Raw genomic sequence first — 17558 nt, 5'->3', positions numbered from 1 at the left:
CAAATAAGAAAGGAGGGAAAGAATGGGAGATAGGGAATGGGGGAGGACAGCCAATATTTCCAGCTTTAAGGAATGGAAAGTACCTAGTGCATCACTATTTAAAAAAAGATCAGGGGAAAGGTATAGCTCAAGTGATAGAGTGCATGCTTAGCATACACAGGTTCTGAGTTCAATTCCCAGTACCTTCTCTAAAAATAAAATAAATCAGTAAACCTAATTTACCCCCCCAAAATAAATAAAATAAAATATATACTTAAAAAATAAAAAGAGATCATCTTTGGTTATTCTAACAATATAGTAACTGGGAAAATTATTTTTTTGTCCTTTCCAAAGGAGAAAAAAGCTTGTGCTGATCAGAATATGGAAATAATGATGCTATATAATAATGAAGCAATGTATGAATGTACTGAAGATATACCTCCACATAGCTGCAAAAGGTACAGATACAGCCAATGCATGGAAGGCTCTGAGGGACAAGTTCACAGAAAGAAAAATGTTCTAATAAGCAAAGTTGCGGGGAAGTTATAGCTCAAGCGGTAGAGCATATGTATAGCATGCACTAGTACCTCCTCCAAAAAAATAAAAATAAACCTAATTACCTCCCCCACCGCCAAAATTAAATAATACGGTAAGAAATAAATGAAATATTTTAATAAGCAAGGTTGTATAGAAATGTGATGGGTTGTTTTTTTTGAGTGGTACACTACCCATGACTGAATTTGTTTAATATGGACAGATGACTATTTGGCAGAAATGCTTTAGATGACCTACTTCACATGAGACTGGATGTAATGTAGTATTTGTATATATATGTGTTTTAATATTCCAATCCCAGGATAAGGTGAAAAGAGCATTCTTTCTAATGCCAGTTCGGCAAGAACCTAGCTACAAAACATTGAAAAAAATGTTTTCCTTTTCTGATCCTAATGATAAAAAGTAGAGACTGGACTAGATCATCTCAAAAATTTCATTTCATTAAGCCTCATGAAGACAACAGCAGGTTCAGGAAAGTTAAAAAATTTATTTAAAGGAAAAAATGATATAAGAAAGAAGAGTTTATTAAACATTAAAATTAAGTATAAACGTGAGGTTCAAATTCCAAATTCAGATTTGAACTCAGATTTTACCAGTGGTTAAACAGTCAGTTAGTGCAGTGCTTCCTTTGAAATGACACTGACCTGTTGCCACCAGTGATGCACGCAGCACACGTTCCCGTCGGCTGCTCATTCTGCTCATAGTAATGAGCATCCACATGGGCTTCGGCAGCTTTTTTCTTCAGGATCTCCCCAAATTTATCTATCCCAATGCATCCAAAAAATGTTGCTGCTTTATGTGGCTGCTGAATCATCCACTGAAGAACAGAACATAAGTAATTTTAACGGGTCAGAAAAATAGAATACACAGTTCTGTATTCTGCCATGGATGGTGGCATAAAAGGGTTGCTTTGTTAGCAATAGTGGCTGTTATGAATGGAATTCCAGTCCTGTATCACCACTTATGATTACAAATTTGATATAACAACCACATAAAATCTTATTATACTGCTTTCAGGGGGAGAAAAAGAACACAGCGGTTAAGAACTCAGTATCTAAAGTCATATAAACCTCAGGTCAATACTGGCTTGATATAGAAAAATAATACTGAGTCCAAGGGAAGTAATAAAGCACTGTCATTAAAAGCCAAGAATTTATATTGAATACTGTGTGGATTCAAATCTTGCCTCTGCCAATAATTGGCTGCATGAGTCAGAGGATGTCACTTAACATTTCTATGCCTCATTTTCCTCATCTGTAAATGAGGCAAATAATTATAAATACACCTCATAAGGCCATTGGGATTAAATAAAGCAATTTAGGTTAATGTATATGCATTGCTGGGCTAAGTACCTGGCACACAGTAAATCATATATATTACCTGTCATTGTCACTATTATTGTCATACTTGTAATGCATAAGACTTAACTATGTTCAAACATAAGCTGTTTTAAAAATTCAGAAATACAGTGTTAAAAATTCTAATATTTCATCTTTTCATTAGTTTCATAAACTTTACTTTCTTTGTTATAAATCAATGACAGTGGATTTCTTTTAAAATGTATACTTTTCACTGATATGAAATATCTTTCATAATTAGTATCAAGTATCTTTCAAAAATTCCAGAGGTTTCTAATACATGTATTAGTTATTGTAACGTCACCAACTATTTTGTTTCTAACACTTATACTTCGCAAAATATTCAATATACAAAGTCAAAAGACATCAAAATTTTACCATATTCCCAAATATTTGGAGCATAAAAGAAATGCATGTGTATTCAAGAGTTAAAGGGATGAGGAAAAGTAAGAAAGTAACAAAGAGAAAACTGTAAGATACAGATATAATAACTGTCTGGATCTAGCAATCCAATCCTACTTCTAGGAATCTATCCTGAAGAGACATGTCTACAAATACAAAACAATCTATGTGTAAGTATTCTTTGAGACATTATTACTAACGGCAAAATGTTGGAAACAACCTTAATGTCCATCCATAGAAGACTGGTTGAAGAACATATGATAAATCCACTCTATGGAATACAACAACTATTAAAAAAAAAAATAAGGAAAGTTGTGTGGAGTAATTGCCAGGATATTTTTGTGAAATTAAAAGAAAAAGAGCAAAAGTGTGTGTGTATACTTTAAGAAAGAATAAGAATTAAGAACATATATATCCTTTTAGTATACAAACATATTCTTTGAGAATTTAGACATAACTTTAAGTTTATTTTGCTTATTTTGTAAAAAGAAACAAAGGAAGAATAAACTACGAGCTTTGAAGAAAAAAAGGTTTTCAAAGAGGGTGGGAGGGAATGGAGTAGAGGAACAGAAACAGATGAAAGACTTCTCTGAACCATTTCACATAAAATTTGACTTCTGAAATACAAACATTTTATATTTTTGAAAATGAAATTAAACTCAACTTGAATTTCAAATTCAATCAGAAAAAATTATAAAGAAATCAAAGAAAACATCAGATTGCAACATAATCACACAAAAAAATGTAAATAACTTTTAAAACATACTATAACTTTTCCATATACTAATATGAGGAACAAAAACAAAAACATCCTTCCATAGTAGGTTTAGTTGGTAATATTATATTGTGTGTATTGTACGATAGAGCAAATGAACATAAAGTTGTTGTTTTTGTTGTTGGGAACAAGGCTTACACTGTAGAAGTGAAATACAAATATGGATAGGGTAAGGAAAGAAAGTTTCAAGCAATGAATCTAAGATATACCATCTTAACCAAATGATTTAACTTAGCATCATCAATAAGGCAAGAAACTAACATTATATGCCCCCTGCTGTGATACGAGAAATACACAATATCACTTATCTATTATTTTTACCAAAAATGTTTAACCTGAATCTAATCATAAGGACACAATCAGATAAATCCAGACCAACAATGGCACATTTTAGAAGCAACTGGTTTGGATTCTTAACAGAAGGAAAAGCCTAGAAAGACAATCCCCCCACTCTAATCAAAGAAAAAAAAAAAAAAAAAAAAAAAGAAAAAGAAAAGAAAAAAGAAAAGCGGGAGGATGAACTTCTATAGATCAAACTAAATTAGAGAAATATGACAAATACATGTAATGTGTTATCCTTACTGGATCCTGGATTGAGAATAAAATCAACTACAAAAGACACTATTAGAACAACTGCTGAAACTGCAATATCAATTATAAATCAGAAAATAGTACTATATAAATATACTTTCCTGAACCATTTTGAAGTATTTAGCCCCTATTTGGATATCACACTTATCTTTATTTATACAAAGAAAGAGAAAACAAATGTTGAAATGTTAACAATTGATAGGTCTAGATGACAGGTATAGAGGAGTTCATTTTACTAGCTTTTCTGTAATTAGAAAAATTTCAAAATTAAAGGGTGGGCCAAAGATATTGTAACTAAATCACTCCATTTAAAAATAATAATAATTTAAAATGAACTCTGTCTTTGATATTATCAGTCAGTTTATTAAAATGAGTAAAACACATGAAGTAGTTGATACCTTAAAATGCATCAATAACCACACAACAGATTTTAAATTCTTTAAAACACACTTAGGGAAAGTGTAAATTCAACAGCAGAAAATATCTGTGTGTTGCTCTATAATTTACTTTTTTGTTCATGTAGAAGCATGGTTAAATGATTAGCCATGTCTGCTTAATGTAGTAAATAACAAAGAGACAAAGTCAATAGCAAATTTTAGTATGATTACTTAAATAACTTAATATGCCGTCAAAATAATTGGAAACATCAGTGAAAGTGAAGTTACTATGATGTAATTCAGCCTACTTATAATCAAAGTTCATGCGTTCAAACTGTAGTGCGAAAAAAAGGGCTATATCAACTCACTACCAGGCTTAAATCTGACATAACATTTTCACAATCAGGATTTAAATGAATTTAAATGTCTCCATTACAAATCAATACTACCTAAACACGCAAGACAAAAAAATAGACAAATAATAGAACTACTCAGCAGGCTGCTGTAATTCCACTACTGAATATTTCATCACAGGAAACTGGCTAACACTTGGCTATTTCTGATAGGAGCATACTGACAAAACATGAGAACTTTACGCTTGGATCAGTGATTTCTACTCAAAAGGCAGTCAATCTAAAATGGGAGTTTAGTAAGCCAAATTACACACACAGAAGAAACAGAAGCCATGTTCACTGCTTCAAAGTACTTAATAATCTAGCTGTATAAGTCAAGATGTGATAACCAAGAAAGTTTAAACAGATTAAAAATATCAATTTTTGGCAAGCTTTAAAATTAATTTGCTAAAAGTTTATGTTAAAATTTTAGTACATCTCTAATTTTGTCTCAAATACGTGTTACCAACACATACCAATCTGTTTCCTACCCTTCTGACATCCAATCAGCAAACATTTAATACATGTGTATTAGAGAATAAACTGATGAAAATGACAGTGTCCCAATACAAAGCCAAAACCATTATATTTTTGGAGTCTCCAAAAAAGAGATTCAACCTTGTCCATAACCTGATTATGTTGTTTCTTTTAGGTAAAACAAACCACCCAGCTTCTCTTTGTTTCTCTAAGTACAGGACCTCCTTAACCACCTATCTTTAACTTCCACTCAAGTCCTGAGGGAGAAGCAGGGTCCAGAATTACCCGTGTGCTGTGAATAACTAAAAACAAAACCAAAAGCGAACAACTACAGAATTTTCAGACACCGGGCAAGAGGCAGAGGTGAACTGTAATCTCTGACAGAAAAGACAGAAGGTGAGTCCTGACATCATGCAGGCTCTCTGCCAGGAGGCAATTTCCAAACTACTGTGTGGGGAGGAACAGGCCAAACAGAGCCTGGCATTCTCACTGAAATGAGGGGACAGAGATAAGTGTTCAAGGAGGGTCAGGAGACTAGAAATTGCAAAAAAGAGTTTCAGAGAGAAATGAGCTGAAATTCATACAGAGTAAGTCTAGAGGCTTTGGCTGGGGACCAATCTAAGCATGCTTAAGGAATATATGAGATCACAAAGAATCCATATAAATGCTGTAGGATTAAAGAGTGAACTTACCAAGGTCTCGGGATTCAAGATCAATATACAAAAGTTGAATGTGATTCTATACACTACCATGGAACAGATAAAAGTTAAAATTAAGAAAACAATGTCATCTACAACAGCATCAAAAATGAAACAGTCAGGACAAATTTAAGAAAACATGTGCAAGACAGAACAACACTATATAAGTTTGCTGAGGAAAAAAAAATCTATATAAATGGCAGGCTATATACTATGTGCATGAATTAGAAAACTCAGTATTCTTAAAATAAACAATTCAATTCTTAAAATAGTCATTGCAACCCCCAGTCAAAATTTCAATAGGATTTGTGAGGCTATCAAAAAGCCGATTATATCAACAGTAAAAGGAAAAGCAACTAAAATAGCCGAAGGTTAGGAGGTATGCCAGTGTGATAGAAACCAACACTGCTAAATCCCAATTTCTTCAAATATAAAATGTGGATGATATAACCTATGACCTTGTAAGGATGTTTCCAGAATTAGAAATAAACGAATGCACTTTTATTATAGGGATAATAATAGGATACCTATTATTACAGTTGTTTCATTTTTATGCAGTAAATGAAAGGGCTCTCACGATACTGTTAAGTAACTACACCTAACTGGAGAACCAGAAAATCATTATCGTCAACTTTAAATAAACACATGAATTATTTGAATTCAATTTTAAAAGGAATGGTAAACATACAATGTTACCAGAAAACGCCCAGGAGGAAGATTAATTGCAGCTGAGGGGATCAGAAAAGGCTTCCAGAAACGGGTGACATTATCAACTAGTCTTTGAAGGATGGATATAATTTTCAAAAACTGCTATAAACTGGAAAGAAAGTAGAAGCAAAGAGCACATGCCTTCTTTACCATGTTAGGAACTTAATCATGCTGTCCCTAAGGCAAAAGACATTCTATTTATTAAGTAGTTGGTTCCAAACAACTTAAGTATTTATTTCATAACAATTTAGTGCTTATCTAGCACTGCAAAATTCTCAAACCCTGGAATCAGACTGGTCACCACCACCCTCTTTTCTTGTTTCATATTGATTTTTGAGCAGTGATTATGTTTTTTAAATCACAAAACCCCCCAGATATCCAGTTTATGATATGATTCAAAGGAATGTAGCAATCTAAGGTTAAAACAGAAATATCTGGAGCTAATGGTTCATGCCATATCTAATAGATGTTACTGTTTTCCTAGAAAACTTAAAATATCCACCGAAGGGTCCTTAGCACATAGTTTGGGAAATAAAAGAAGTATAGTGTTAACAAAAATAATGAGAAAGAGAAATAAGACTTAATAAGCATTTGTCAATTAGGAGTATAATGATAGAGCACTGTGTGTGAGGGAAGAGACTAACGGGAAAAGGAGATGAAAGCCAGATCATTAAATGCCACTTTAAGAAGTTTATGTGGCAATCTGTAGGTAGAAGGGTGCACAGGAGGGTTTTTGAGCAAAGGAGTGAGGTGGTAAGAGAGGATACCTCATTAAGGTAAGAAACCACGAGGAGAAAATTTACAACTGAATTTAAATAGGGGCTGAAAAATGACATATTAAGTTTCATATCAAGAGTCTTTAACAACATATGGAAAGACTTCTATTAATATTAACTTCACTTTTCAGATAAATTTCCTGTCACCTAAATGCAGTATTTAGGACTATATAAGTGACAACGCTGCAAGAGCCAGTCATTTCTAAAATAATGCTACATACTTTAATTCAATTCATAATAGAATGATGAAGAATGACACCTAGATACTGAACTACTTGCAAGATAAGCCTAAGATAAGAAATTTTATACCGGAAAACCCAATGAGGCATTTCAAAAAAATTGTAAAGCACAACTAAAAGAAATTAAATGTCAAAACTGGGAAGTAACAACAACAGGGAGACTGCAAAGGGTGATGACGAATCAAAATTAAAGTAGTTGGTTAGGAAAATAGCATAAATCACAAAGCTAAAAGGACTGAGCCTCCCAGATGACTGCCATGTTACTAAGCGAGTCAGGGTGAAACAAAAAAAATTCATAAATACTATTAAGAATCCACTCTCCCTCCATAACTAGTATGTTATGCTCATTTCCTGCCAAAACTACTTTATTTACCCCTGTTGGCAAGCATCCTATTAATAAAAAAATGATTCCCAATAATCCAACTATCATCCCAACAATGCTTTCTTTAGTTATTTTTGTTGTTAAGTATCTGTTAACCTTTATTTCTCAGAAGAGACTTTGGGAAACTTTGGCCTACTAGGAAAAAAACACAGTTTAGACTCAAATATATGTAAGTGCATCTCGTTTGTGATGGTAAATTACATATGCTAAGAGAAATTATATTTCTTGCAGAACTATTGTGAGAGTGAGTAAGATAATGCCAGCTAAGTGCCTAAAGCACTGCCTATTAGGAGTACTGATGATAGTAACAGGGCACTGAGATATGATAAAAAAAAATTTTTAGTCTAACTTTATTCAACTCATTCCATAAATATTTTTGATCACCTACCATCTGCTGAGCATTACTGACGTAAATATTGGATAAAGAAGCATTTCTCTGTCTCTTTTGTAGGCTTCTTTTCTTCTCCCCATCCCTGAGTGTTATCTAGCCTGGATCCAAGAATAACCAGCTCTTCTCATCCTATCCACTTTTTCTGGTTATGATCTAATCTACTCCCACGGTTTCAATTACCATCTGTACACTGAGACTCCTCACCTCTATTTTTAAGTTTAGACCTGTCTTCAGATTACTGACCCAAATATCCAAAAGCCTATGAACCCTATTTGGCCTGCTTGATCTACACATTTCTGCTTCTATCTCCATCATTATCACCGCAGTGTATTTCACCACCTTCACAATTAGACTACTGCAGAGGCTTCTTTTTACAATTTTGTTGAAATATATTCAAACACTATAAGATTTACCACTGAATTTACCACAATTCAGTTATTTCCTGTATATTCACAAGGTTGTGCCACCATCACTACTATCTACCTCCAGAACATTTCATCACCCCAGAAAGAAACCTGTGTCCATTAGCAATCATGCCCCAGTCTCTTTCCTCCACTCCATTTGCAAAAACTCCTTAACTCATCTCCCTGCCTTTAGTTCTGTTTCCCTCAAATCCACAGCATCTTTTAAAATGTGATCTTTCAAAAATGTCCTTCAACAGTTACCCATTTCTCTTAAGCAAAGTTCAAACACAAACAACTTTACAACTGAACCATCAACTGCCTCTCTAAGTACATCCTTCGTACTCACTCTCCTTTGAATGCAATGTTCATTGAACATCTCTCTCTCTCTTTTTTTTTTTTTTCCTCTTTTGAGATTGTTTTATTTTGGCTGCTCTTTTTGCTTTTCTTTTTTAAATTGTGAACACCTCATTCTGTTCATATTCTGGCTCATGTTCTTTCCAGCTTCCTACTTAAGATTTTAGGCCTCACTTCCTTGGATAAAGCTCTTCCTAGACACTAGAGTATATGCCCATGTTTTATGTTGCCACAGCAAACTGTGTCAATCCCATCATAAAATTAATTCCACTTAGTTGTAATGTCCTATTCAATACACTTTTCCTGGCTTCTTTGAAAGAGCTATATAAAGTATATTTCTACATCTAGAAGAGTGCCTGCCATATTCCAAGTGTCTAATAAATATTTGTCAAACAAATGAATGAACAGGAAATCTGTAATATTTTCTTCATAAAGATTACAGTTTAGGGTTATATAAAATGTTACAGACAAAAGTACACTACTGTTTATATATATGTTATATATATGATCTATATATCATATAGATATATACGTGGAGAGAGAAGAAGGGAGGGAGGGAGAATATGAACGAGGATGGGAATGTTATTGCAGCACACAGGAGTAGCACGTATATTAGACAGTTTTGGAGTGTGACCAAAGATCTCCTAAGGGAAATACACGAAACTGTCCAAGCTGAGATTTGTAGGAATGAAAGGACATAGTGGATCTTGGATGGGATAGTTAATTTTCAGTAGAATAAGAATGACAAAGAGGCTCAAAAGCAAAAAAGAGAGTATTGGAATTAAACAACTAAAAGTAAATTCAGTATTCCAAAAAATTTGTTACCTTATAAAAGCAATGAATGAAGACAAATAAGAAAAGGTCTTTGAGTCAAAATGTTTATAATCTCTTCTTTATATCTGTATTGAAAAGATACAGTATTTTCTAAAGCATACAATAAATGCATACTGAATATATTCCACTTGGAGATATCATTAATAACATAACCATATGTCCAGGTTAAAGGTTGAGCACAAAGTAGGCACGGAATAAATTTTAACTATTCTTATAATTACTACTATTGTAATTATTATATGGGTAACAAAAACACTATTGTTATTTCTAACGCAAATTGTTAAATATTTAGAATACTAAAAAGGAGTCTGAATTTTATTTTCTAAGGAGATTTGTAGCCTGTCAGGCCCATGGGCCCCTATGAGGGCGAGGTATTTGAGGGGGGAAGTGGGGAATCCATGAACTCCCTGAAATGTAAGGCAACTTTGATGTATTTTTCAGAGGAGGGGATTCATGGATTTTATCAGATTCCTAAAGGTAACTAGGCTACCCACACCAGAGAGGAGGGAAGGGGAGACAGAAAGGTATTGGAAGAACATAGCTATAGCTAGGGAGAAAGTCTTTTTCTTTTTAAGTGGAAGAGTAACAAGGTTATAGAACTGCGCTAAATTAATCAAGAAAACCACTGATCCAAAAATATTTATCCAAATTAAAAAACACTGTATGTTACATTTTTTAAACAACTTACCTGAAATTGTTACTCAATTTCTTTAGCTATCAAAAATAAGTAGCCTAGATTTATTCCCAAAAGTTTCCAAAATTAGATGATAGAAAATAACACAGCACCTGAATATGGTGCTATCATATGCTTCCGGTTTTCATTCAGTCTGACTTTCACCAGAAGCCTTTAAGCAATAGGATTTCTATCAAATGGATAATATATATACTATTTCTATATTCTCTCAAGATTTAAAAAAAACCACACCTACTTTTAGTTTCTCACTATGCAAAATTAAATCTTTCTTTTAGGTGGGAATAAAGAGATCTCTTAAGGAGAAATCAGATCTTAAAAAAAAAAACCTTCTGGAAAATGTCTTCAGAAGCAGAACTCAATATAGCATTTTCCGTCACATTAATTGAAACTGTTAAATTCCCTTATACAGTGAATTAATGCTGTACACATATATGGCAATATGCTGAGGGGGTTTTAGGACACACAACTCCAAATTACGGCATGCTGGCTGAAGGAACTTGAGAAAACAGTGGAAGCAGGAAGGTCACTGGGAACTTCCTTCTCTTTTTCCCCTGAAACAGGCTGTAAAACCCTCATGTACGAGGTGCTTTCCCTGCATCTGGAGGAAAGGAACATCTTTATCTCCAAAGACAAAGAGACACAGAGAAGAATCCTAACAAAAGGGCCTTGCTAAGTTTTCTCCAAGTAACACTTGCCTCATACTCTCTGACCTAGTTTATTTCTACAAAATTCCCCATTCTTCATCAAACCTAGAAAAATACTCACGTGAAACTATTCCTTTGGGTCTTTATTTCCTCATATAGGCTACCATGATACCTAAAATTTATATTAAATAAACTTGTACGCCTTGTCACTTATATTTTCAGACCCAGCCAGGGACTCTAAGAAGGTCAAGGAAAACTTTTTCCTCCTCTACAATCCTCAAGAAACTCAAATTATAGGAGATGGTAACAATGGCTGCTCTAGTTTAAAGGCCATTTTATTTATCTAGTATTTACCATGATTTTAAAATAATACCTAAAATCATTTTATCATTTTTCCCATATAGTCCAAACATAAGAAAGTCCCCTGACAACATAAGAAAAACTGCAGTAAAACCAAATATAAACCAAAGGTTCAGCTAAAAAACACTATAATTAACCAAAGATGAGTTAGAAACAACATAATTAAGAGATAAATTAATGAGTTCTTACTATATGTCGGGCAGTATGCTAATCTTTTACCTCGTACGTTACCTCAGCTATTCTGAACCACGAAGCACCATGTACATATACTTACTATTCCAATTTCACAGGTAGGTGCATATTTGTATGATTTTAGAAGGTATACTCTCAATCACTACTCTAGATACGAGGGAAAAAAGGGAAGTAAACAAAATCATACTGGAAAGAATGTCATCAGATCTCAGACATATACAGCTGGTCTGGAAAAGAGTAACCACGTGACCCTGTATAAGTAACTTAATCTCTCCAGCTAGTATTGTCCTCAATTGTAAAAGTCAGTAAATTATGATGATTTTCTAAGAGATCCATCACTTCAAGCTACAAAAACATAAAACAAAAACAAAACAAAATAAAACAAAAAACCAAAAAAAATCCCAGAAGAATGTGCTGTATATAAAATAAGGGGGGAAAAATCACCATGGAAGCTTATTTTGGCCAATTAAAATTAGGACACAGAGGTGAAGAGAGTAAGAAACCTTTAGAGAGAAAACAGTGGGTCTTTAAAGGTAAGAATGTCAGAGGCATTTGCCCAGAAATTCTACAAACTGCACAGAGAAGTATGCCAACTAATAACCAAAGAGCAAGAGAAGAATTGAGAAAAATCCTTCTCCTTTACTATTTCTAGCATACACATTATAAAAAGAAAAATCCCTCAAGGCAGTAAACATCTGCCCATCAACACTTATCAGAAGCAACATCAAAAACATAAGGCAAAGGTCAAGTCAAAGTTTATTGACAATGATGAACTATGACAGCCTCTATTAAATTACCCCTTCCTTGAAGGTGTATGTGATCAAAGCAGCAAAGATATTTTCACTCAGTCACATAACAAGCTATTTGTTGAGATTGAAACATCTGGTCAATATCTCCTAACACTGCAATTTCATGCACAGTTAGCATTAGGGCACATTTCTTCTCCTCTTCTTACAGGGTCCATAAGGGTGGCACATATGGCTGATCATTTCATTCAAAAAGGATTCAATTCAAGGCATTACACACAATCGGCTGTGCTTTATGGTGTTTTAAGTCTACCTGCCATCGTTTTCCATCATCATTGCTCACTGCTGTTCTCTTCGACTATAAAAGCCAGCAAATATGACAGAGCACTTAAAGCTTAACAGCTTTCCTCCACTGGAGTTAGAAAGCATTTAAGGAAAAGGAATCTATAAAGTGGCAGGCCATTTTCTATTGTCAAAAACTCCCAATACATTAAACTATTTACCATTTAAGCAAAGATCTAGTACAGATTAGAAAAGTAATTTTTAATGTCAAATCAAATGCTTAGCTTTCTGTATGACAGATCTATGAAAGTATATTCTTTTGGTATAATTTTAAGTTAATAAATGATTTTAAAACAGTATTAAAAATTAATTTAATTTAAAAATTAATTTTAACAGGTTTTCAGATTTTTTTTTAACTTGACAAACAGCAATTCTATACTAAGAGAACAGGGATGCTACAATTTTATCAGTCCCATATGCTGAAAAATTTCACTTGAAATTCATGCATTTGTTGTCATGGTAACAGGGCCCTTTCTTAAACACTTACAGCAGTAAACCTGAACTCACACCATAGATATCTCTTTTCCCTTACTTCCTTTAGGATAATAGCTTCAAGGGAAAAATGGGGTGGGGGCAGAGGATATCTTTAAAGCTACTGCTTCACATTTTCTTTGACACATCTCACTGACAGGTAGTATAACCATATGACTACAGTAATCTTCTGAAATAAGGATTTACCTAGATGTTAATAACTAAATGAATTTAAATGAGGAAATTTTCTTCTAGTGATAAAGAATCACACAAGACCATCTTACAATTAGCAATATGCAATGGCTGATTAAAGACAAAAGTATCAAAATAACAAGACTGAATTAAAACCTAAGTTAGGTGTAATGCCCAGGGCTGCTACTCTGGCATATAAAGTAATTATTTTGTTTGTTCATTTATTCATTAATTTAGTCAGTCAATCTAACTTAAAGCTATTTATTAAATGTTTCTATGGGCCAGACAGTTGACTAGCACTGAGACACAAAGTTGAACAAGTTAGACATGGTCCCTGTCTCATGAACATTAAAAAAAAAAAAAAAAAAAGGCAAAGCAAACAAAACAAAAACATAAAATAGAGAAATAAAGTAATTGTAAAAAATGCCATAAAAAAATGGCTGAGAAAGACAATGGGGGTGGGAGAGAGACGCAAGAAAATAATCTACTTTAAATAGGCCTGCCTAAGAACATTTAAGTTGGGACATAAAATATGCAAATAAGCTAATCAGGCAGAAAGTGAGCTTGGGGGTTGGGGACTCTTCCAAACAGAAAGAAAGCAAGTACAAAGCTTTAAGGCTGGCATATTAAAAAAAATTTTTTTTTAATTTATAGTAGTTAAGTTTTGGCAAATATGTAGGTTCCAGATAACGCACAACTTATTGGCTATGGTAATAAGAATAAACTTCATACAGGGTGCAACAGGATGCCACTGAAGAGTTTTAAATATGAAAAGTGAAATTATTATTAAATTTAAATGAGGATCAATTTTGCTATTGTATATAAAAGGGTATTTGTACTACACATAGACAGAAAGGCAATAAAGAGATCAGTTAGGAGGGTGTTACTCACAACCCACATCCAAGTCCTTCGGAAAAGCTTATTGGCTCTATCCTCAAATTATCTCCAGATTTTAACTACATTTTTTTCAACCACTTTTTGTTAACTCTACTGCTGCCACCCATCCAAGTTACCATAACCTCTCTCGCCTAGATTGTTGGAATAGTTTCCTCATCTCCTTGCTTCCATCCTTGATATTTTTCTTTTAAAATGTAAATCAGTAAATGTCATTCCTTTGTTCAAAACTCTGCTCTTCACATCACTCAGTAAGAAGCAATCCTTACATTAGTCTATGAGGCCCTACAGGATAAAGCCACTCTTCTCTACCTCTTGCTGCCTCTAACCTCCCCTCCTGCAACTCTTCATATCCTGCTCCAATCATACTGAACTCCTCAAAGGATTCTGAAACATGTCATGCATGCTCTCCCTTGGAAACTGCTGACATCTCTTACTAGACTTCCCCAGGGGCTGGATAGCTATTCCCTCCCCTTGAAAGCCTTTACCCAAATCAAACAAAACTGTTCCACTCTATTTAATACTGTAAAATAGTCCTTTTGTTCCAACATTTCCAATGCCACACTTCTACTTTTTAATCCCTATTCCTTATCGCCTTCCATTCAGCAACAGACTCTTCCTTTACGATATAGCACCCCCCCACCACCCCAGCCAACTTCTTTTTCACTTCTTTTAAGAGTCCTTCCCTCCTTTCTGGGCAGGGACTTGCACATGGCTTGTCATGGTTGCAGACCTATCAACTGCAATTCTCTGTTGATCCTGAATAAACCCATTTTTGCTAAAGAAATATTTCTTCTAGGTCAACAGTTACGTATTACATTATTTTTATTTCTCACTCACCTCCCACTAAAATATGAGCTACAAGAAAGTAGGAATTTTTATTTGTTTTGCTCATCAGTGCATCCTCAGCACTTGACACATAGTAGATACCCAATAGGTACCTGATGAATTGTATCTTCTTAGCAGATCAATAGATAACAAAAATTATTTTGATAATATTAACACCTATTCCAAAAACACATTTGCTTTTTATACAAGAATAAAACAAGAAAATAATACTTCAATAAATATTAGCTACTAGTATCATGAATGCATCCTTCAATATTACTGGCCCTAACGCTGTTAATGCATAACTGGAGTTATGGCCAACATAATTATATCCTAAAATTAAATAAAGCACTAAAAATATTGAAAGGGGAAAACAGAATGTCACAATTTGGAAAAAAATGGAAATTAAAAAAATATTTATTTTTTGCACATTATGGGAAATAACTCACTAATCCCCCTTTTACAGAGGAAGAAAGTGAGGCACAGAAAGGGTGCATAAGCTCCCTAGGACTTAAATCTAGACATTGTACTAAGAAGACCCAAGTTTTAAACACTCTTCTGTAATGGTCACTGAAGAGGATCCACTAAAAAATTATTAGAAATAGTAAAGAAAGTTCGGTAAGACGTTCAATTACTGGAGGTGGGTATAGCTCAGTGGCAGAGTGCATGCTTAGCATGCACAAGGTCCTGGGTTCAATCCTCAGTACTTTCATTAAAAAAGAAAAGATGCTCATTACTAAAACATGTGCTTTAAAAACTTTCTCAAATTCTATTGATAAACTATTAGAAAAACAATAATAAGATGGAATGTACAACATGATGACTATAGTTACCACTGCTCTAAGAAATGTATGAAAGTTAAGAGAGTAGATTGTAGGAGTTCTTATCACAATGATAATTTTTTTCCATTTCTTTTTGTTATACCTATATAAGGTGATGGATTCTAACTAAAATCACTGTGGTAATCATTTCACAATATACGTAAGTCAAACTTTTATGCTGTACACCTGAAACTCAAACAGTGATGTATGTCAATTATATCTCAAAAAAATTAGAAAAAAATATTAAAACAAACAAACAAAAAAGAAAAAATTCTACATACAATAGCAGCAAGAAGAAACCAAACGTGAACCCAGTGATTAATCTTAGCATGGCCAAAAAACTGGTACCACCAGAAATGATGGATTACAAATGAGATATCACAGAAATGATAGAATAGCACTTTTAAAGATTCCTGCCTAAAGAAAAACATCTGAATCTAAATAAACCTCTAGCACTAACTGCAAGCAAATACTAAATATGAAGCAATGGACCAAATCCAGAAAGTGAGACAGTATACAGCATAAATTACCCAGCTGCCCCTAAAAAAAGAAAGAAAAGTCAATGATGCTTTAAAAAGAGGAAAGCAAGATAACTGCTAACTAAAAGATCTAAGGTATAAATGCAACGTTTGAATTCTTGTTTAGATTCTGATTCAAATAAACAAATCACAAATGTATTTTTAAACAATTATGAAAAGCTGAATGTGAATTGAACGTTAAATAACATTAAAATTAAGATGTTAAGGTAATAGTATGGTTTTATTTAAGTGTCATTCTTGGAGAGACAAACTGAAGGATTTACAGTTAATATGACAAGACATCTAGAATTTGCATCATAGGAGAAAACAGTTTAACAACAAGGATAAAGCAAGTTTGATAAAATAGTGTAATTATTGAAGCTAGATAACGGGTACATGGGGTTCATTATATTATTCTCCCCACTTTTGTGTAGGTTTCAAATTTTCTATAATAAAATGTTAAAAAGGTAAATATATATATATATACATATATATATATATATATAAAAATGGGAAAACAAAATAAAAATCTTGATGTATGACAAAAGATACGCATTTACCCTAAAAATTTTATCTTTATATATTATACATCCTGAAAAAGGATGAGTAATAATGATGGGGGAAGGGGAAGATTTATGACCAGGTGTTTAAATATATTATTTGGCAACTGTAATTGAAACCATTTGGTACTGACACAAGAAGAAATCAATGGGAATTTAAAAAAAAAAAAAAGAGTCGAACTCAGACTCCAGTACCTCTGACAACACAGTACAGGATCCAGATGACATGTCACTTAACTGGGAAAAGAGGGAATTATTTAATACACTGAGCTGGGATAAGTATACAGACTTTGGGGCATGCGGTATGACTCTTTCCCCTCATACTTAAACCAAAAAATGTAAAAAAAGTAAAACCAGAAAGGAAGAAAATTCAGCTACTTAAAAAAATAACAAGGCAGATTTCCTTAACCATGGCATGAAGGAAATACTGATAGCTCGGACTAGACATAAACTTAAGATCGTTATATAGGAAAAAGGAGTGTATGTATGCAGCAGGGGATGGAGGGAGGTCAGAATCCTTAAAGTACGAAGCACTCTCAAAAATCAGTAAAAAAAAAAAAAAAATATGTAAAGTTGTCACAAGGATGGTGGTGCTTGAAGAGGT

General features: G+C 33.5%; 1 protein-coding gene across 2 annotated transcripts in view; it reads right to left on the bottom strand.

Annotated features, from left to right (window-relative positions):
* Positions 1 to 17558, bottom strand: part of ADK (adenosine kinase) — a 414549-nt gene that overhangs the window by 214426 nt on the left and 182565 nt on the right. For both annotated transcript variants that reach the window (XM_010963146.3, XM_045522789.2), the window contains exon 5: positions 1179 to 1351. In XM_010963146.3, the coding sequence (XP_010961448.1) occupies positions 1179 to 1351 (173 nt within the window). The remainder of the gene's footprint in view (positions 1 to 1178; positions 1352 to 17558) is intronic.

This window comes from Camelus bactrianus, chromosome 11 (genome assembly GCF_048773025.1).
Source record: "Camelus bactrianus isolate YW-2024 breed Bactrian camel chromosome 11, ASM4877302v1, whole genome shotgun sequence".
Taxonomy (NCBI): domain Eukaryota; kingdom Metazoa; phylum Chordata; class Mammalia; order Artiodactyla; family Camelidae; genus Camelus; species Camelus bactrianus.
Note: the sequence above shows the minus strand (reverse complement) of the source record. Positions and strands in the feature narration are given on the sequence as shown.